This window comes from Adelges cooleyi, unplaced genomic scaffold, assembly GCF_023614345.1.
Source record: "Adelges cooleyi isolate 19-005CV unplaced genomic scaffold, UGA_ACOO_1.1 ACOO_flye_CR_arks_rails_tigmint_CR_PRNA_247, whole genome shotgun sequence".
In the NCBI taxonomy this organism is placed as follows: Eukaryota; Metazoa; Arthropoda; class Insecta; order Hemiptera; family Adelgidae; genus Adelges; species Adelges cooleyi.
In genome coordinates, this window is record NW_026095912.1 from 12,816,617 (window position 1) to 12,839,556 (window position 22,940).

Here is a 22,940-nt window from a genome sequence, read left to right on the forward strand (position 1 = left end):
GAGTAATTTCATAAATTTAAAATTTAAATATTACTTATTTATACGAGCTAACGTTTTTTTGACATGGTTTTGATTACAACAAAACAAATCCTACAAATTATGAATTAATTTCTTTATAAAGAAAAGGTAAATCAATTTTGGCGGTAGCCATAACTGATTAATTCCAAAATTAGTAAAATTGTTCATTCAACTTTTTTAAAACAGATTTTTTTCCAAATCTAAAATAGTTAAAATTTAATTTTTTCATAGTCGGATTTGATTGGTTATAACCTTCTTGATTCTTCTAAATAAATAAATATTTGGAATAACTTTTTAAACTTTATTTTTGGAAATCAAATGAGATGAGTTTGTTATGCGTTAGAAAATTTATTTAAATACACTTTTATTAGGTATTAAATTATTTTAAAAACTACGTGAATTAAAAAATATTTAATTAATGACATTTTTACTGTATTTTCAAAAACTGAATAATTGTTTGGGATTTTAGAATACTTAATTTTAACAATTTTTCGTTCTTTGGCAAAATATAAAGTAGAAGTAAAATTTTTCATTGTTTTTTTTGTTTTTTTGTTTCAGAAGTGCGAAGGCGTGATGCAATTTGTCGTTCTATATCTTTAGAATTTATATATACACGCATAAAGCGATAATATTACTATTCAAAATAATATGTTGTACTTACCAATTTGTTTGTCTACTAGTTAGCACTGTAATATTTTATTGTATACCTACACCGCATCAGGGTGTTTGGTTATTATTTTTGTAAATATTGTGTGTAAGTTGGAATTTTATTATGTTTACTTAATTATATTTACTTAAGTGCCTTCATAGTTTTTTTTCATACAAATAATTTGTACATACCTATAAATATTATAATATATAGTATATATTTTAATAATTATAAATTTGATACAGTACCTATTAATCAGTAAATAAAATCAGATTTCACATTCACCACGGTGTAATTATTTTTTTTTTTTTAACTTGTCTTGTTTTTTTATTTATCAATAGCTTATACCTTATATGCAAAATACAGAAAAAGGGTATTTTAAAAGAAAATAATTAGAAGCTAAAAACGATTTAAGTCAATGTTAAGCAATTTTTGTTTTTAATTTTAAACATTTTAGGTTTGTATTTAAATATTTCGGTTATTATTATACTTTTCTCGGATTTGGCAAAGTTTAAAATTAACTATCAATAAAATGTATGTTTAGCAGGGTAGTATACTTGGGTATAGCTATTTTTTTTTTGAAAAGTGAGAAAGCCACCTATACAAATAAAATTGTAGTATATTTTTTTTTAAACAAGTTAATATATAATTAGTTTACAAACATCGTACGGAAATATTTCCAACAGAAAAAAAAAATATATATATAATATTTAACACTGGCAATATTATAGTCATAATTACAATAATAATAATAATATTTAACTAAACTTTACAGTATACTACGTATATTATGTAAAATGTATATAATATGATTCCAAAAAGGGAAAAAACTATCTATCTCAACAACAACAAAATATTTGGACAGTCTATTTTCGTTTGTTACGACGCTTAAAACTAAAATATATAATTTATATTTATCAATACGTTACATTGCTTTAGGGGTTCTAATGAATTGTATACAATATGTATTTATATGTATAATTATTGATATTGAATAGGTCAATAATAGTAATAATGGTAACTCGTATTTGGATTGACGACGTTCCATTTCGGTGGCATACACTATTGTTGACTTTTTTTAATCAAGTTTTTTACATATACATATACAAAAAGCCTTTAAATCTCATCGTTTTGGATAAATACCAAATAATTACCGAGCTTATACGAAAAGTTACTTTTGACTATTTTTGGGGAGGTCTTTGTTTGTCAACCTTGTTGCAAGGTCATATAAATGTGCATAAACCGTTTTTTAATCAATTTTTTGTGACCGAATCACACAAAAATATTTTGAAAATAAAACTATTGAAATATAATGGTTTTTATTTTTAAATAATTTGTCTTCGTTTTCTGTATAAAATAATGGTGGAAAAAATAACTTACCTGCCCTGAAATTGCTAAATAAAATCAAGTTCGACACAATAACACTACTAAACACCAGATATGTAGTTTTTTAATTTTTTTTTTTTTAAGTGTAAGTTTCAGTGAAATACACCACTTTTATATTTTATTACCTTTGCTGTAGTGTGCGCCACCGATTCGATTTTCGACAAGCTGTTAAATTAATATTATTTAATAATAGTTACCTATATACAACAACCGGATAATATCCGCCTTAACGGTTGTATTTTTTTCTTTTTTATGCATTCACCATAAACAAACAAATAAACAGCCCATTACGATAGGGAATGCTGTAAATTGTAATAACAAAATGTTACCGTAACCATGTTTGAACAATTGAACCAGGTAAGCGAATATTAATTATCGGCAAAATCCAATCTGTAATCAACTGTACTCCAGTATTGATAATTGATAAGGTCGAACATAAACATTGGTCACCATGCATAATAATATGGCGTCCACTTTAAAATACATGTATAAGTACGGTTTCCTATCGAGTTGTTGTACTTAAACTTAACCTAACTTACCTAATTCTATACGGATGTCTTCTCGAAATAAAAAAATCGATATCACATATTAGTAATACATAATAATATAGTCATAGCGTCATAACCGTTTACTAAGTTACTATTATAAATTGTATAAACACCAACCTATTTATTATTTATTATAAAATAACTATTTATTTAAAAATATATAAAGTGCCAACAATTGCGATAGATTTGACTTGGCATAACGAGTAAAGTAATAGATAATAGATACATATTAAACAACTCACATTTAAAGCTATATATATATATATATATAATTAGTTTGGTTTTTCCATCCAATAATTTTATATAAAATAAAATAACAACGGAGGATTAATTTTGGTGATTATGTCATAACATTATTATGTTTTATCCGTTTTTCCGCACCAGCTCTAATATTTTACCCGTCGGTATAACAATAAATATCATGTGGTCGTGGAAGTACAGACTTTGATAGGCACCTACTTAAAAATTACGGTAATAATAATACTAATAATTACTCACTAAGTTATTAAGTACCTATACCTTATAACTACTACAGTATCGTTGATTGTTTTGGTGTACACATTGTCGTCGGACTTGGCCGAGTACTTTTATAGGGTGTATATAACATATTATGTAGGCACTTTGTGGACGTTGCATCGTGACAGATGTTACTATTACATTTACTGTGTTTTTTTTCTTCTAAAATCATTACCTACTCTAATGGTCTATATTGTCGCTCACGTGAACTTCAGCTTGGAAGATACGTTCGCGATAAAATTGATTAGGAAATACAGAGCCGAGAACCAAAATCGTTTAGTCGAGCTGTTGCCCAACAATATATACCTGACAGTTAGCACAGCGAACGCCACCTGGGTGATGCGGTGCAAGTAGTACATTCTGTAACAGAGAAAACCACAAGAAATGTTAGCAATATTCATAATGTACACCTTTTAGTATAATGTACTTAGTTATAAATTAATATATGATTATAGACGGAGAGGAGAATAGAATAGATTCAGGTAAATCTATTGGCAAACTAGTGGCACTTAAACTCATACACAAATTGGAACCCCCCAAGGGATAACTTGGAAAAAATTTTGTTTTTAATTTTCAATAAAATTGTTTCAAGTTATCTTATTTTAAACTATACAAATATACTTAAATAATTAGTACGTTTAGTTCCATATAAATTATACCAAAACAAATTTCTCAAAAAAAACGTTCAAAGTTCTATTTACATTTTGCCAAAATTAGCAAGTTTAGACTCATTCAAATACCACCCCTACGGCGTAATAATTTTTTACTAAAAATGTATTATAATTTATATCGTTAAGTTTAATATAAACACTTTTATTTAGCTCATTGTATTGACAAAAATTGACTGAAAATATATGAAATTTGGATAACCCTGTTGTATTATGTACTACACATTCGGAGTGGTCAATCTGCTTTTTTAATCTGAAAATTGAGGGCATTCTCATCGGATCCAAATAACTGTAGTTGATAAACCATTAACATCCCCTCCCCCTCCCCCTCCCCCCAATTAGACCCGTCACTGCTTCCGGTGTACAATCATTGTAGGTAAGTATTTTGGGCTATTAATCTGAATTACCTTTTCAGCTGGATCCTGGCGTTGGGCACGGTACTCGGGTCGTCTTTGAGCACAAACCGTCTGGTCCCTAGTAAGTACGTTTCGACATAGTTCCGCCATTCTAGTTTGGACACGTCAAAGTAAAACGTCTTCCGGTCGTTGGGGTCGAGCTCGGCGAACAGTCGTTGTACATTTGAATTTTTGAAGTTCCACTCGTGTGTCGTAAAGAACTCCAAACAAGAGACGGCCTTCTGTAAACGTTGATGGATTCGAACTAACCTGCAGAAATCAATCAATGACTTTACATTTAAAATATACATGTATATTAGGGTGGTCTAAGAAAAAACTTGTGCTTGTTTTTTCGCCATTGCACTCTAACGGTTAGGTTAGGTTTCGAGCATTGGTTCTATGTAATATAAATAAAATTTTAAAGTTTAACATGTTATTTTCATTTGAGTTAAGCCTTAAGAGGGCGTCGCACCGCCCATTTTTAAGGAGTAAAGTGTAGGCAAGTTTTTACAAAATCTTAATTTAAAGGTTAAACTGTGATGTGTAATTATTAGTTCAATAACTAGGACTCTATTTTGGTAGTTAATTTATTTTTTGGACTATTACAGCATCCTTGAAAGCAATTTAAAAATGTTTTTTTCATTTCTATATGTTTAAGCAGACTGAAAATAACTCGCTTAGTTTTAATTTTAGAGTAAAAGCACCCATTATAAAATTAAAAGAAAACAATATTCCGGAGGGCAAGACGGTGCGTTTTTTTATTATTCCAAGTATAACGCTTAATACATAGTTTAGAAATAACGACTATTTTAAAATTTTTAAATGACTGTAACTTTTTAAAAAATGATTTTTTTGCCCGTCTTCTGGAATATTGTTCTTTTTTAATTTTATAATGGGTGCTTTTACTCTAAAACCAAAATTAAGCGAGTTTTTTTTCAGTCTGCTTAAACATGTTTTTATCACTGAAAATCACCGGTGCGACGCCCTCTTAACAATTACAATGATCATGAAAACGTGTTGAGTGGTAGATAGAAAGATCTTGCACAGAGCTATAGGACATTCGATTTTCTTATAAATCTGTAGTCATACTTTTTTTAATTAAGGTAAACCCCCCCCCCAAAAAAATAGGCGAAAATTACACTTAGAACGTAATACATTTCTAAATTGCTATGTGTAAGTGAATAAACAGTCAGCAGGAAAATAATGTTCATTATACATTTAATAGATTGTTGACTACAGTTACGTTAAGATGACATTACGCCTTTACATTTATAAGTAAAAACCATCAAATAAGGATTTTAGACTTTTGTGTGGTTTTGGAGTAGAAACGAAATAAAAATAATGTTTCTCAAGTATTATATGGGTATTTTTTAACATAAATAATGCTAAAATATATGCTTTTGCGATGATAAATTTTCCGACAACCGTCACATAATTAAAAAACCAGATTTAGTTTATTTTAGGTTAGATTTGGAATATATAGGGTAAAGTTAAGTTAGATTTGGATTGGGAGGGTTGTAACTATACAACTATCGACAACGATCAATATCGAGGAAACCGGTAAACCCTATCTGACTTGAGGAATGAATTCACTAGATTAGAAAATCATAGTGATAAAAGATAAGTGATAAGAGATATGATATATCCGTTGAGCGGAGAAAATTACAAGTTTTTTAATTTTTAATTCTGTAGTTTTTCGCTTCTGTGTACCTGACTGGTTTTCCTGACAGTCTGGCCAAAGTGTCGATAGCGTAAGCCGGTAACATTTGGAAAACGGTCACACAAACCGAATTGACCAATCTGCTGCTTTTGAAACTGCCGCCAGGGTACCATAAGATGTCGCTGAAAGGATGCCGTAAGATGAACTCGTGTCCCAGCCTCTCGATGTCTCTCCAATAAATAGGATTGGTCGTGCCCGAAGTGCAGTGGTAGATCTTCACGCTCATAGGCCTAGAAACACAAGCATGTTGTAATAGGGTTTGGGTTGTGAACGGTTTGGATCCGCGGCTTTAGACCTAATTGTTCAACATTGTTTACTGGTTGTAATATAATACCGATGAAATAGTGCCCAACAAATTACGATAAGATGGGTTTTAGCTTCAACGTGGAACTCGGAAGAAGAAAAATTTTAAAAATTCACTTATTTAACAGGCGGGTCTAGGGTGATAAATCTAACGTAAGAGTTAAGACTTAACTCTAATTTATTTTCTCTTAAAATAATTGCGATTTCGTAGTTATTCTTTCTGGAAACACCTTAGTTTATGTTATTTTACAATACATGACAATATTTAGATTTAGAACTCTATCAATTTTTGAAACTTAAATAGTAACGTATGTCTTAAATTAAATTTTCGAATTTTTGAATAATTTGCTGAAAAATTGTATGGGTTGTTAACCAGTTTTAGATAATTGCTTTAAAAGTTTAAAATTTAGAATGGAAGGTTATTATTAATTTAAAATACATACATTTCCATTTAACTTTTTAAAAGTTGAATTTTCTATCTGCGTTTGTTTTGATAATTGATCATCAACTTTTAAACAGGATATATTACAAAAGAAACTGCAATAGTTGAATAATAATTTTCCAATGTGTTATCTTGCAATAAACGGTTAGTAAATTATTATTAAAAACCAGCAGGTGTGACAGAAACCATTCCTTAGTATAAGACGTGGTTCACAAAAAATAAGTCTACAAAACATATACAAATTATAATCCTATAATATTTAAGTTTTAAAGCATGGCTTCTCACCACCGAGTTGTCTTTGTTTTCCTTGTAGCCAATTTGGCTTGACATTTAAACCTAGCTTAGCCTATAATCGTTGTATTGTTGACTATACTTCATTTTTAAGCTAAATTGGCCAAAACGGTCATTATAACGATAAATTGCTACAACCGTCGACTAAAAACGAGGTAAATATAAAATTGTGGATAAAAAATTACAAGTTTTTTAAGTGCTCTATAAGTCATTTTCAAATTATTAGTGAGGCATCTGATAGCTGTTATAAAAATAAGTCATAAAATTAATCTTGTTTGGTTAAAAAAAAATTACAACAAAAGTTAAGTAGATGGGAGAAACTGTTTGAATTTCCTAACTTGACAGACATTAAAAATTAGAGGGACCGTTTTTATTAAACTCAATGCCACTATCATGTCGGGTACCTGTTTATGGCCGTGTACCAGGCGGCGGATATAAGTAGATTGATACATATATCTACAGGCACAAGATCGGCGACCAAGTTCTTATGACACAGCAACGTCCTCAACACACCTTTTCCGGCTCCTGCCAGCAGACCCGTCGGCCCGTTGAGATTGTCCACCCAGCCCGCGATTGGTTCTTTCCAGGATGCGGTTACTAAAAAAAATACAAAAAACAACACCTTCAGTTTATTTTATAATGACCATTTTTTTTTTTAGCTTCGATGCAGAGATCAGAAGGTATGGTTTTTACAACGATGTTCTTAATTTTCCTTATCTATTTTCTCATTCTTACCAAGGTCATGCTTGATTTTTGCAGATTGTTCAACTACCACTCCTGATTCCGGTTGAGCTTACTACATCCCAGACCAAAGCGTATCTTTTTCTACAAATCTCCATAATTTGTCTTACTTTTTTACCACAGTCATCATCCGTGCCTTTCTTTTTATATTCTCCTCTAATTATGATAATTTACTGATTTACTCCTATACCCTAGCCTGTCTTCTTGCTCTCTCTTCCATAATCCCTTTAATTCTGCACAACCTCCCTCTCATTCTCAATATTAGATCTCTCATGCCTCGTACTTCCTGTTCTGGCAAAGAAGTAGATTTTATTTGAGTCCTAGGTCACTCTGGGTTCATCGAAAACGAGACGGTTGATTTCCTTGATTCCTCAAACACATCCTTCCTCGGTATACATGGTAAACACTAATAAATGCATAGTACTATTCAAAGATATTGTTTGATTTTCATTATGGCTATAGCCGAGCTACAAGAATAATTTATTTGCCAAAATTATGCTTAACACATTGACTATGCTTACACAAAAGAAATGAAAACAATTTTTTTTTCAACTTTGTTAAAATGTCTAAAAAAGATAATATTTCATTTCATTTTGTGTGAACATAGTCATTTTAAATTTGATTATAAAAATATTGTAATGTGACTATTATGGCCTATGTAGGAAGTCAGGAAGTATGGTGTTTTAGACTATTTTTTTTTTACTGTTGCGTCTTTCAAGTTTGTATTAACTTTTGAAAACAAATCGTAAAGCCAATACCTTCTCGGCAGCACCGTGTCGAAGCTACAACAAAACTTGATTATTAAATAAACGGTGACTTTTTCTAAGATATTTCGAAACCATATAGACCACACAAACACAACCGTCATAAGACCCAATGTTGTTGTTTAATGTTTTCAATATACACTTAGTCTTGCTTAAAAATTAGCTGTTTTCTACTACATAAGCACAATAAATAATATCAACAATAAAACAAACGATAATAAGATATTATGTTCTTTTGTGAATGTGTGTAATTCGACTCACCTATCGAAGGCCTGACAATCACTATAGGCAAACCGTCGCCTTGTTGTAAAAGCATTTTTTCCGCCAATGCTTTGGTGAATGTATACGTGTTCGGCCATCCTTGAATGATTCTGAAAACAGGAGGCAGTGATAAAAACAACATTTAAAAGAACATAGATTTTTTTTCGTTTTACTTAAAAAAGCCCTAAAATATTGGTAATCAAAAGTATTATTCCAACCACGTCCATACCAAAACCAACCAGTCCGATGGCTCGACTATTTTTTATATGTGTTAGTACTATATAAAATGATTAATTATAAAAATGTCAAAAAAATTAAAGATTAAAATGTTTTTAACTTTTTTTTTATGTATTTAATTTTTAATCAAATTCAGATAAACATAATAAAGACTTAAGACTTACGTTTATTTTAAACTCATCAACTATATTATATAAACTATAATTTTATAGAATCTATAATTCATAATCAAATCACACGGTTATCCAAAAATACAAAGACAACACTATAGTTTCTCATCAAGTTTGAAGTGCTTACCAGTGATTGAGTCACTTTCCAATATAATAAACTAGTACTTCGTTGACTCAACTTTGCTATTGTGACATTTTACTACAAACGTTACAAACGGTTGGATTTTTCTTTCCGAAAACACGCCAATCAATCAAAAATGTTTTAGGAAGCTATTTTAAAAGGTTTAAAGATAGGAAAAGGGTATTATTCTCTTTCTGAATGATAAACGCCTCTAAAAAATTCCACACATTCAGGATTTCTATAATATTAAAAATTCCAAATAAGTTAATTTTATTGATTTTTTATAGTATTCATTTTTTTGTTGACATTAGTTTATGAGCATTTAATTTTTTTAAAGTCTTTCAAATAATGCCTATCTTTTTTTTCTTCGGATTTTTCCAATGCCCTAAGTATTTACTATACATTTTTTGAATTTAAATGGAAAAGCATTATGCGTTTTAACTCGTGTCCGTTAATTTTATTTTATAAGAATTAATATACTATACCTACTATGTTGTATACTTAAATTAAAAATATACTGTAGGTAATCGACCAGTATAAAACTGCTTCATGCGTTAAACCGTTCGCAAATATTTAGGTCAACATATTTATTATTTGACGGGTTTAGCATTTTTTCGAATGAAATTATTTTGTACATTAAAAACATTATATACAACGTGATTCATCAAACAATAAACAATCGCGTTAATATTGGTTTTCACATTTCATTCAGAAACCTTACCGCGGATCCACGTAAATCACAACACAATTATTTCATTGTCAATATAAAACCTACCATTTTTGTTAAATATTTTTTTATATTGTAGGTAATATAATTTTGGATATTTATATAGTTTTGGAAATTTAGATTGATGACTAGCTGAAAAAACAAAAATTATCTGCTTCTGTATTTAATAAAAAAAAATCCAATACTTTCTCAGCTCCGCATCGAAGCTATAAAATGTGAACAGGGTGTCCCAAAGTACTAGTTGGCCGTTACATCTCAAATATTTAACGTCAAAAACAAAATTGTATTGACTACATATTTTAGTTAAAAAGATAATAAATAGATGACACTACTACGTTAATGAAATAACAATACTTGAATTAGCCACCTTTATGAAATAGAAAATACTTTAATAACACAAAATTGAAGTACAATCTACAGAATATACGACTGAACAAGTATACTAATTACAAAATACTTGTAAATAAAATAGATAAGTTTTTCCGCCAAATTATTTGTTGACATTTGGCTGTGTGTAAAAACATTTAAAAAAAACTAAAGATAAATTAAAAAAAATTAACGACAAATTATTACATTTTTGTTATAATTATAACTCTGGAACGCGTTTTATAGTTTATTTTTTTTGTATCAACATTTTTATAAAAATATACCCACACATTTTCCGAAAAAACCGCCCTAATAAATCATTTTTGCTATTTCTTCTCGGTTTCACATTGAAAAATGAAAATCATTTGCACTCAAAAATAAATAAAAAAGACATTCAGCTTAATCCAACGTATTTGCTCACACTCTTTTCCGACATAAATAAAATATCCAAGATGAAATATTATCATATTCGTTTCAGATATACATATTTCATGTAAATACGGAAAGGGATTTTTATGCAAACAACGTTTTTCAATAGCTCATCTGATACAAATGTATTTGAAGAAGGGTGATTTCATTCTTTTGATGGTCAACCATTCATTCGTCACCCCAAAGCGCTCTTAGACCCAGACAGCAAAATAAACAATTTCTACTTTTAACAGCTAATGAAAAATAGTTTTTTTCAGAAAAAGTAAGATATAGTCTATGTGTATATATATGATATCTACTCACTGTGGCGTTATCGATTCCAATAGATTTTCGTCCAAGCAGTCGACACATTGAATGATCTTTTCCGGGTCTGCAGGTATCGGATAACAGTGTTCTTCGACGTCTTGACGGTTGCAATTGCAATAGGCCGTGGAGACGTGCACGAATGCCTGCAATTATTATTCTAGTACATTTATGGTGTATTTGTATGACGTGTAACTTTTCAAATAAAAATCATAATCCGACAACTGGGGTTTCAAAGAAATTTATATTAGATTCAAGCCAGCGATTTCCACTATAGTTCGGTTTACAAATTGGCTTATTGATTTAAATTGATTGGATTCAGTGTTCTTTTGTGAAATACTATTAATTATATGTTTTTAAAGGTCAAACAAAATAGCGTTTTTACTTTCCATGAAATTGGTACACAAAATTGCTGCCTCCCAGCTGCTGGTCAGGGCATTTTTCAATTGAGTTCTGTGCTTACCTCTAGTTTGGTCATTTTGAAGCACAACTGCACCAGCCTCTTAGTGCCCAACAAGTTCATGGCCACCGACAACTTGAGCGCCTCGTCGAACTTGACGGTGGCTGCAGAATGAAAGACTATAGACACGTTGTCGGTTAACGTTTTCTGGTCTAATGTGCTGATGCCCAACTCGCTCTGCGTCACGTCTCCGTTGATTGGCACCAGTTTCTTCAGCGAATCAGGTTGATTTTTCTTGATCCAGTCGAATATCTGAAACGTTAATTTTGAGTTTTACGATTTGATCCAATACCGGCCATGGATCCGCCTAAGGGTAGTAATACGGGTCAACCCTACGAGGGGGGGGGGAGGGCCTTCGTCATATTCAATATGAACACATTAGGCGTGCTAAGCAAGGGAGGGAAGTGATAGTGTAAAACGCATAATATACAAGATATCAAATTAGTGTTGAGAATTTAGAGATAGAAGTAAACCGATGATGAAGTGTTAGTGTGATTTAATGGGCGAACTTATACTTTGTTCGCATAACTTTAGTTGTTTCCAACTAAACAATTCTTGGAGCCGAGTTGAACATTCATATTTCAAATACTACGAAGTCGACAATAAACGCGAAGACATAAATCATATAGCGTTTGAAATATCAAAAGTTTAGGGATAAAATGTCGTACAAAAGAAAGACTGAAACGCAAAGCCATTGTTCACGAGACATCTACTAAACCGATTTAGAATTTCTTTGTACAAGTTAATATCTCTTTTATGGAAATAAAAAGGCCGATTTTTATTTACCATACTTGAGTGCTCACTAGATTAATTGAACTCGCAGAAAAAAAAAATAATGAGACACATAAAAGCCAACAGTTATTTACCATACTTAAGTGCCTACCAGATTAATTTATGTCGAGGATTGCTCCTTAAAAAAAATATCTCTTTCGGTTACTTTAACTATGTTTTTCATTGTAAGTAGACTTTCAACAAAAAAAAATAATTTAAAATAAGCTGTACAAAATTATTATTAGTGAATAAAACTATATTTTAGTTCTAATTAATCTGGTTTGTAGAAAAACATTGGCATATTTCTATTATTATTATTAAAAGTTGATGTAAAACAAATGCTCGATTTTTTTTTTTAATAATTTTATTTCAATAGTTTTTACTTACTAGTTTTACAAAAAGTTGAAATAAAAAATGAGGACGGGAGGAAGGATTAAGTTTTGATCTGCGCGCATCACTCTACCTTACTTTATCTCCCGTGCTAAATTTTAAACTCAAATAGCTTTAAAAGTAGTTATTCAAAACCGATTTTCCACCAGTCAATATTTTCAGCAAATTATTCTTATTTTAAAAAAAGTTTATGAAATATATACGTTACTGTAATAACAAGGGATTTTTCCAATTTACATTGTCTCTTTAAAAGTATTTTTTAATGTTAAAAACGTAGTCGAAGTCAGATTTAGTCACTAAACTTTTGAAGTAACAAAATTCGTTAAAAAAATTTAAGTTTTTATAATTAAAATAATGATTGTAATGAAAAGTGTTTATAAATCATTTTCAATTTTTATTTTCTTATTTTAAGTGCAATAATTTATTTTTCTGTCTCACGTTCAGAATTAATTGAAATGTTCTTTGGAAAACTTTTGTGTCATATTATATTGATATTTAGATTTTGGATTCTCTTTTTGCAAAGTCCTAATCTAAAATTAGTATTGACGTTCAACTGTTGTAAATTGTATAACCGATATCTTTTATTTTAACGGTACAATTTTTTTCTTGGCTCAAACATTAGAGAGTCTTAAGTACAAATATAAAATTCCTAAAAAAAAATAAAGTAATTTTGTTTTACTGATATCTTAAAGATATAGGCAGTAATGCAATAACGGAAAGTATTTTCTTCAATATTATGTAAAATTCACTGAAATATAACAAACTTGTTCAAAAACTAGAGACGGGGCCAGACAAATTCGAATTGTCACAATAACCGTTATTCTAGTCATAATATTATATAAGTTTAATTATTTTAGATATTCTGTAGATAACTTGTCTATTACCTATATGTATTGAAATATTTGATGAAAAAGTTATTAAAGTTCTAAAAAGATCAGATTTTTCAAATTTTAACTGATATTTTTGTTCATTGTGTTTTTAAACGAATTTTCTTTGTACTGTATTTTTGTTTCAATTTTTTATTACTTAAATAATACTTTAATACTTAAATAACTTATTAAAATGTAATTAAGTAATTATTCAAAACCGATTATCGACCAGACAGATTATTTTCAGCAAACTATTCTTGGTTTAAAAAGTTTATTAAATATATACGCTACTCTATAAGTTTTAAATGTTGATAGAGCTCTGGAAAAGAATACAAATTCGAACATTGCCAAATTTAAACTATTCTAAAATATTGGAAAATAATAACAGCCGATCCGTCAAACCACAGAAGAGATGGCGAGGAATTCAAAACTTTCTTCAAAATTTAATTCTGATAAAATGGGAACTTGGATTGATGAATACGTCATGGGTCTATTTACCAAGGGTCTAATTTAATCGCAGTCGTGTGAAGCCCCTTAATGAATCACCCTGTATACAATTTTTAGGGATAATCGCAGGGATGTACGCGCTTAAAAAAAAGCAGTTGAAATAACTGATAACTTGACAAGTCAAGCTACTCAGGTGGGAGTATCCGCAAATTGTGTAAATGCAATACCCCGCTCAAGTTTTGATAATTTTTCAAGTTTAATTAATTTAGTAATTTGATAACAATACTTACCACCGCGTTGAGCAGCTGGTCCAGCCTGGACCGGACGTCGTGGCCTTGCTTGGGCCTGATGAGCAAGTATATACAAGCGACGTTCGGGCAAGACCGCAGTAGTTTTTCCACGAGCACTTTGCCCATAAACCCTGTGGCGCCGGTGATGAGTACGTGACGGCCGCGGAAAAAATCCGCTATGGGACTGGAAGTGCTGGCCATGTCTGCGTCGCTGAGCACCTAATTCGATTGTTATCAATTATTCATTACATACAATATATATTTTAAATGAAATAGCCAAACGGCGGTGGTACATACGACCGTGGGACACTATGATAACACTGTAAAATCCTACATGTCACCCTTGCGGGTTCTATTCAACTCGAACCCCGTGATGTTCGCCGGGTGTGCTCAGCCGGCGGAGACCGCGCGGTATTTGCACGGCCGTTCCGGGCGATTCGATAAAAGGGACCGCCGGAGCCGACCGCGCGTTCCCACCGCCATCTCGTCCAGGGTTTGCGCGGGGAACGCACGGGCAACGACGATACGCAATGATGTCGGTGTGCCGGTACGAGGCGGTCGCGTCGATGAACTTTGCCGCGCATGTCTGTGCCGGCTAGCAGCGCCGTCGTGGCTCGCTCGACCCGGCCGCACTGTCCGCACCTCCCCCGCGGAGCCGCACCGGTGAAAAACAATAATATTATACGGGTTGATACCGCAGGATATAGGAACAGGGGCAAAGGGTAATATCGTCTAAACACTTATTCGCAACAAAAAAAAAAAACGCGTCGCATTACGGTAGATCCTCCCTAGACCCTCCTCTGATCCACCTCCCCCCGTTTTTTGCCCCTCTTCCCCACCGGGCTTTGCGGGTCAGCCCGTAAACCGCACAGAGATGTGAAATTCGAAAATGGATTTTTCAAAACGGCAACCCCGTTTGGAAAGGGGACGGGCATTGGCTTGGGCTCTCCTAAAAAATAAATGTTGGCGTTTTGAAAAGTACTAATTTTAAGTTTTTTAGTAGACCCCCACCCTCTACCCTGATCTCTGCCAATGGGGAGGGGGTCGAAATCAGTTACGGAAGTGTCGAAATGTTAATACTTGACCTGACATTTTATTGTTTATTAATTTCAATACAGGGTAATTCGTTAAGGACAAGGCACTAATTTCCTCTTGACATAATTTCCAACACATAGTTTTTGTTTTTCGACACACTTTAGTCATTTTGCAATATTCAAATTTGTATTTTTTTATTTTTTTCCCACAGCTTTATCAACATAACTTAAAAAGTAATGTATGTATTTTTTTAACAGTTTAAAATAAGAATAATGTGCAGAAAATGTTGACCGGTTAAAAACAGCTTTTGGATAATTACTATTATTAAAGCTGCAAATTTAGGACAAGAGGAGAGTACGGTGGATTAATTAGCGCAGATAAAATAATAGTTCAATCAACCCTTTTCATCTTAAATTTTAAACTTTAATTACTTTATGAATATAACTATCCAAAATCGGGTATTGGCCAGTCAACATTTTCAGCAAATTATTCTTAATTTAAAAAGTTACATACTTATATTATCATTTAAGTTTCAAAAATTGATATAGCTCTAGACATTTTTACAAAAAAAAGTAAATATTTGAATTTTTTTTAATGTTTTAAAATAACATAAACAAAAATATTTTCAAAAATAATACCTACAAAATTAAATTAAAAAAAAGTTTCTTAACCTTTATGAATCACCCTGTACACATGAAAAAGAAAATGAAAATTACTAATACAAGCTGAGGATTTTTTTCCTACTTTCTCAGTGGTAGGACATTTTAATTTACCGTGAACACATTTTTGTTTAATGCTCTATTAATTAATAATTTGACAAATTTCAAAAATATTTGTATGCCAAAAACAAATATAATATAATAGTTAATACACTTTTTAGCAAATAAAAACAGAATGAAAATATATCCGGTCAACGGTTATCGCCGTTTATCCTCTTAGCGTGTATGGTCCTACTATACATATAGTAATAGCTTTTAACGTTACCCGGATCGATTTCTTTCAGTTTGTGATTCGATTAAGTGCCACCTATCTATATACCTAATATGATACTATAAAGGAACGGTTTAACTTTTAAACGAAGCCCTACCGGTGGTATCGCCGACGTTTTAAAGTGGTTTCCGGGTCCTATTACCGGCATAGGACTTAGCTATAGTGGGATTGTCAAGTATTTGGAATTGGAAAGCAAATGAAACGGAAACGTTTCGACAATAAAAGGACCGTTTAAAGTTTCCACACCAACGTTTTATTTTATGTTTTTATTTATCTGGCTCAATCGCAAAGGCAAAACTTTATTAGTTTCCATTGCCTAAATTCCTAACATCATTATTTATGTAACACTTTGCAATCGACCTAGAAGTGAGGGGGTCGTTTAATCGTGTCTTCTAATTTTGCTGTAAAATAAGTAAATGTCAAAATTGATCATTTATCAGTAGGTGACAAATTATTAGGCTTATGTAAATTTTACAGTTTGCTACAATACAACAAGCTCACCATAAAATTAGGGGTCGAATCACAAAAATTTGAATTTTCAGAATAACCCTTATTCTTGTCTTATACAATTCGTTTCAATACTCATTTTAAATATAACATGTAGATGTGATGTATCTAAATGTATTAAAATTAAAAAAATATTGATACAAATCTATAAAGCTCAAACTTTTCGATTTTTTTTTTAAATTTTTTCGTTCATTGTCGGTTTTTATAAAAAAAAGTTGTTTGACTGTTTTTTTTGTAAATCTAGAATTGAAGTCCTACTTCTACTAATAACTTATACTTAATATCTCTATACTTCTGTATCACTATTTGTTATTCGTATACTTATTCGTTATACATTTCTCCAAACGAATAATAGTAATAATATTCGATATTGACCAAACGCCGATCTCCTATCATTTTGTAGAAACTTTAAAATTGGCACTGCACACTTATAGGGTGTAGTTAAAATAAGTAAAGTGCAAAAAAAAAAACAAAGTAAAAAAAAACTTGTAGATTTTAATATAGTTGTAAAATTTAATGGTGGTTGAAACAATTAGGTACCTATTACAGCGCCATAAAAATTACATTTAATATACATATATACATTGATAATATGTAAAATATATTATATTTTTCCAAAACATGTTCTCAGTAATAATGAATACTTTCTAACTTTTTAAAAGCGTTGGCAGAAAGAGTGCATTGTAGGTACAGCTATACCCACCGCTTTGGAAAACATTTTTTGACATCATAAAGATTCGCAAGAAGGACATATAAGAACATCCGTCAGTTGTATAGTTTTTTTTTTGCTCTTATAGTTTACATAAAAGATTCAAGTAGAATCAATTTTTTTTTTTTTGGGCGAAATCCAGCATTTTATACAGAACAAAAACATATTAAAATTAATTTTTAAAACAAAACAAAATACTTCTATATTGTATTATACATTTTATTGCATCTTTCTCCCCGTCCTAGTACTCTGCTAAAGAAGTTCAACAAGTATGTACACAAACAAATGTTTGTTCGACGCAAATAAAACAGTATAATAAGTTAGTATAATACACTTATTTTAAATACAATATAATCGATAACTTTGTGGGTAGTCAAACTAACAGGGATGCGTCCACAGGATGGGAATAAGTGCTCCATTCAAATTTATGTTGCTCAAACTATATTGTATATTTGTCCCGTTGGGAAAATTGCTGGAAAAGGCTAACAAAAACTAATTTTCATTAGAATTTTGAAACAAGTCAGATGACCCATATAATCGGTAGGTACATGCCTGAGTTTTGAAAAGTAGGGCAAGAAGTTGTTTTTCTAGAGTAGTTAAGTGCAAATTTAAACAGCTACTCTTAAGAATTAAAATAAAAAATTTAATTTCGCCAATTTGTGTTACATAACATGTGTGTAGCTATTAAAACTACTGTTGTCAAGAATACATTACCGTCTGGGAATCGCCTAAACGCCGTTGTCAATAAGTTATTAGTCATTATACTCATTAATATTGGTTGCAACTTGCAATCCAAGTGACTCTCACTGATTATTGTGTACCCGCCACAAACAAACCTTGACAAAATACTTATTTACCATAAACCTTAATTGTCTGTGTGTTGTGATCCGAACGATGTACTTAAGGAAAACACACATACACGAGCCTAATAATGCGTACCTACATATCTACATACAATATGATGAGTAAGTCAGTTTTTTTTATGAATGGCGACCTAGTTGCCATTGAAACAAAAATTTCCAAACATGCGAATACATAATTTCACCGTACTTATATGCAATTATCAACTGCATTTACATAAATTAAATAAAAGAATATATTTTAATAATCGAGTCTAGTCACGAGTGGACCTAAAAATTATAACTTATTTATATCAAATGTATATGGAAACGGAAAACGGCAAAACTGCATACAAAGAAAAACTAAAACTAGGAGTCACTTTCCAAAGTCTGCCAAAACGATTTAAAAAAATATAGATTTATCCTTTTAAGAGGATTGCACGCGGTCTGTTTTTAAGGAGCTTTGTAAAGGCAATATTAAAGAAAAAGTCGGTTTTAATACATTTCGACTATGCCAATTAGTTGACCGGTTAATTTGTATAAGCTTCAAGGTATTATTTTTAATTTAAATCATGTTTTATGCCATTTTGGTACCGAAAAGCCAGACAAAATTCCTACTACACATTGTACCGTCCTACAAATTCAATTCTGTAAAGAGATCCGAGTTTTTTGACTACTATACTATGTTATGTAGGAAGAAGATTTTCATTTAAAAATGTCAGTTTCTTATAATAAAATAAATTAAATTTGCAATTTTTTCAATAATAAAACACAATTTTTTACATAAAAAACTAAAAAGTAAAAAATCGGCTTCCCACATAACATGTTAAGTAGCCAAAGAACTCGAATCTTTTTATAGAATTTTAATCGGACCATCCTAAGTAGTCGAATTTTTGGTCTAAACCATCAAATAAACAGACCGCATCCAAATCCCCTTTTTTCTGTTAATTTGAAAAGGCCGGGTTTTATATATTTTGAGCTAATTTTGTTACAATGCAAATATATAAGCATATTTTTCAATTTGTTTATAGTTCTTCAAAAACCTTTTACATAATTTTCTCATTCCTAAATATAAAATATTTCTATAAAAATACATGTTTTTATTAAATTTTCGGAATAGAAATTTTTTTTTTCAAATAATGTAATACAAAAATGAACAGTTTTTTATCCATTTAATTCATATTTTCATATAGAACACGCCTTCTAGATCAATTATTAATGTCATATATCGCTTCTCTCTTATTCTTTTAAAAAATTGTTTAAAAGTGTTACATAAAGCCCTGAATAAGTCCGGTGTCACTATAATTATGTTTGTTGTATTGAGGAAAAAACATAGATTAATTCGTTTTCTTGAATACAAAAAAAAAGAGGTACACAAAATCAAAGGTGTCAAAGCGAATACGATTTCTTATTAATAAATCTTTCTTTTTGGCTTTGTCATAATATGCTAAATTTAAGTATTTTAATGGCACAAAGTTGGATTTCAGAGGTACAAAACAAGATACTGAGCTTAATTTATAAAATATGCCAGTAAAACATGTTTGAATAGGCCAACAATGATAAACGACACTGTAATTATTACATTACTTTTAATTATAATGTTAGCATAAATACATACTGTATACTGTAATATAGATTATAAGTTATATAGATTATGTTTGGTCGAAAATTTACTTTGGCATAAGTCGCAACATATTAAGTGAAACTTGAGTGAAAAAAAAAATTAAAATCTAAAACTTTTACTATATTATTGAAAACTTACTAGGAACAGTCCTAATACATATTGGCACGGTTCGCTGATTTTTATTTCAAGATTTAACTAAAATTATGGTTAAAAAACCCAAGTAACAAAAAAAAACATGTATCCCCTGGGTGGTGGGGGGGTTGGAGGTAGGTATAATTTAAATTTGAGACTATTGACGTAAAGGGGCATACCAATTAAATATTTCTTATGAATTTCAACTCGATCCCCGACCCTTTTTCTGGAAATTAAAGCAAGTAAAAGTTGAAACTTTAATACTAATAAGTAATATACGTTTTTCCAAATTATAACTGTGAAGAAGTAACTTTTTTCAACTTTTATCCCCCCCCCCCCCCGGCCAAGTACCAACCAGATGAAATTTGTGATTTGTAGAGTTGCTACTCGAAGGAATTGGCCCAGTATTAAAAAAGTTACCATTTTACAACTATATATTTGATTTTACCATTCCTGTTATACGTCGTTCCGTCAGAATGTGACTTAACATTGTTATAAATTATAATTTATTTTATTTTTTAGTATCTTCGGTTGTATTTTGCGGGGAAGGGGGTACCGCAAAATAGGTAGGTATAACAATTAAAATATTTTTAGAATTAAAATATTAAAAATAGAGAAAAATGTGTAAAATGTAAATAAATATTGTCGATCGTGCACATATACAGAATAATGTACTGTCTGTCTTTTCCTTCTTCGAGTGTCATCATCATATTCTAAATACCTAATTAAATATTGTTTAGTATTTTAAAAACTTAATAAACATCATCTTCTTCTTCTTCTTCATTTCTTCGCCTTACACTCCCAACTACATGGGGTCGGCCACCCTAGTCCTACACCTCTACAGAGCTCGGTCTTCTACATATCGTTCAATAACCGCCGCTACCATCATATCACTCTGTATTCCGTCCACCCATCTTTTCTTTGGTCTTCCTCTTTTTCCCTCTACATTTATCTTCATAACACCTCTCACTGCCTCTGCCTCTGATTTAAACATCATCTGAATCTAGAAATAATGTATAGCCCGTATGGAACAGTTTTTAACAATAACTTTTAGAGAAAGAGAGAGATAACAATTATTTTGTTTTGCCATAGAATTTGGCCAAAAATTTACTACACTTTAATGCTATTCAAAATCGAACAAGTCAATCAAAAACGATTACCTTAAAATATTGCTATAACTATGGAAGCAATGTCAATCGTCTTAGTGTGCCATTATTTGTTATAGTGTAAGAAGGAAGAAGCATAAAATTCCATTGAAATTTCATTTACAAAAACTATAGCAGAAATTCCTATATTTATTTTATAAATGCACTAAAATGTATACATAAATTATACATAGAAAATAAACAGTTTCTTTTAGTTTTCCGACCATTCGGTATTAAGAGGACGTCACACCAGTTATTTTCTTCAATAAACCCGCCTTGTGCGGATTAATTTTACAAAAGCTATAATAAAAACTAAGAAACCAAATTTTTACTTAATATAGACAACAACATTGTCTGTGTTCTACCATCGCCCTTTTTAAAATATTTCAACCAGTTTATGAATAATTAATTAATTAAGAAAGGACATTTTTTACTTTTTTAAAAATGATATAGCGTTGGTTGTATTAAGTATATCGAAAAAATACGGATGATGGAACACAGATAATTTTGTCATAAATAATATGTATGAATTTCTTTCCTTAACTATATATGAAGCCTGAGAAAAATGAATCCGCGCAAAGTAGTTTTGATGGCAACAAAATTGTATTTTATCCTATGGAAATGACTGTGATAGTCTGACAAAAAAAATGGCAATCAACAAAGTATCATCAATACTGTATTAATAAGTATACATTATAGTTCAAACTCCGAATTAAGATTTTTCGAAAAATTGCCTATACTTTACTCCTTAAAAATGGCCAGTGTGGCGTCCTCTTAAGATATATTATCCTTTTTCCACTAGGCTGGTAAAATTAATATTTTTTGTAATATATTTTATTTTAAATAGGGCAAAAACAGTGTGAAAATAATTAGATAAAAAAATGTAATGCCCTTCGGATTATATTCTTTCAATAACTTTGAAAAAACGGTTCGAAGCTGATCAAAAATAGATTCATACGTTTACTGTTTGATTGAAAATGACCATCGGGGTTATACGAACAAGTAAAAAATATTAATAATTTTTATCGACTTACTTGAGTTCAGGCCAATCGTTTTTTGGGGTGGTCGCGTTTCCAAAAAAAAAAAAGAAATATAAAAATACAACCACAAAATCCAAAACTCGGACTAAGAAACCGACGTCGAACGCGTCATGTTTTATCAATTTTTAATGCAATAATAAAACAAATTTAAAATAAAAAACACAGTCAGACGATATTCGGTTTTCGGTCAGAAAACGTCCAATTAAACCACTTGAATAAGGAAAAAATCAAAAACTTATTGCTGTAATTTGTGGCCGAGCCCAAGTGCATAAGTGCAATGCCAATGTCCCAAAGAAACCCGGCACGAAGACCAATGCTCGTCGATTTCGTCATTAACACATAAACACACTAAAATGTATAATATAACGTTATTAAATGCTATATTATATTATTGTTATGTTTCTTGGCGTTACCCCCACCAACAGCAGCACCACCACCACCACCAGCAGCAGCAGCACAGAATCGAAATATAACACAATATACAATACAATACAATATTACGATTATTTTGTACACAATATTAGAAAATACAATAATCCACACAATAATACACTGCATTTGTGTGTGTGACCGGCTTAAACGTCGACGACGACGGTGGAATTATCCAGTATTTTTTTTTTTTTTTATATATTGCAAA

At 30.8% G+C, this 22,940-nt stretch overlaps 1 protein-coding gene across 3 annotated transcripts; it reads right to left on the reverse strand.

Annotated features, from left to right (window-relative positions):
* Positions 1 to 1,364: 1,364 nt before the first annotated feature.
* Positions 1,365 to 22,636, reverse strand: LOC126836821 (putative fatty acyl-CoA reductase CG5065). 3 transcript variants are annotated; one of them, XM_050570475.1, is made up of 9 exons: positions 22,298 to 22,636; positions 14,283 to 14,501; positions 11,519 to 11,767; positions 11,056 to 11,201; positions 8,703 to 8,812; positions 7,341 to 7,533; positions 5,891 to 6,130; positions 4,193 to 4,450; positions 1,365 to 3,477 (listed from the first exon to the last, which is right to left on the reverse strand). In XM_050570475.1, exons 2-9 carry the CDS (start codon positions 14,481 to 14,483, stop codon positions 3,318 to 3,320), a joined length of 1,557 nt encoding a protein of 518 aa, XP_050426432.1. In that variant the 5' UTR covers positions 14,484 to 14,501; positions 22,298 to 22,636; the 3' UTR covers positions 1,365 to 3,317. The 3 variants fall into 3 exon arrangements, with proteins under 3 accessions (XP_050426432.1, XP_050426431.1, XP_050426433.1); XM_050570474.1 differs by lacking the exon at positions 22,298 to 22,636 and adding an exon at positions 14,580 to 14,751; XM_050570476.1 differs by lacking the exon at positions 22,298 to 22,636 and adding an exon at positions 14,617 to 14,748.
* Positions 22,637 to 22,940: the final 304 nt, after the last annotated feature.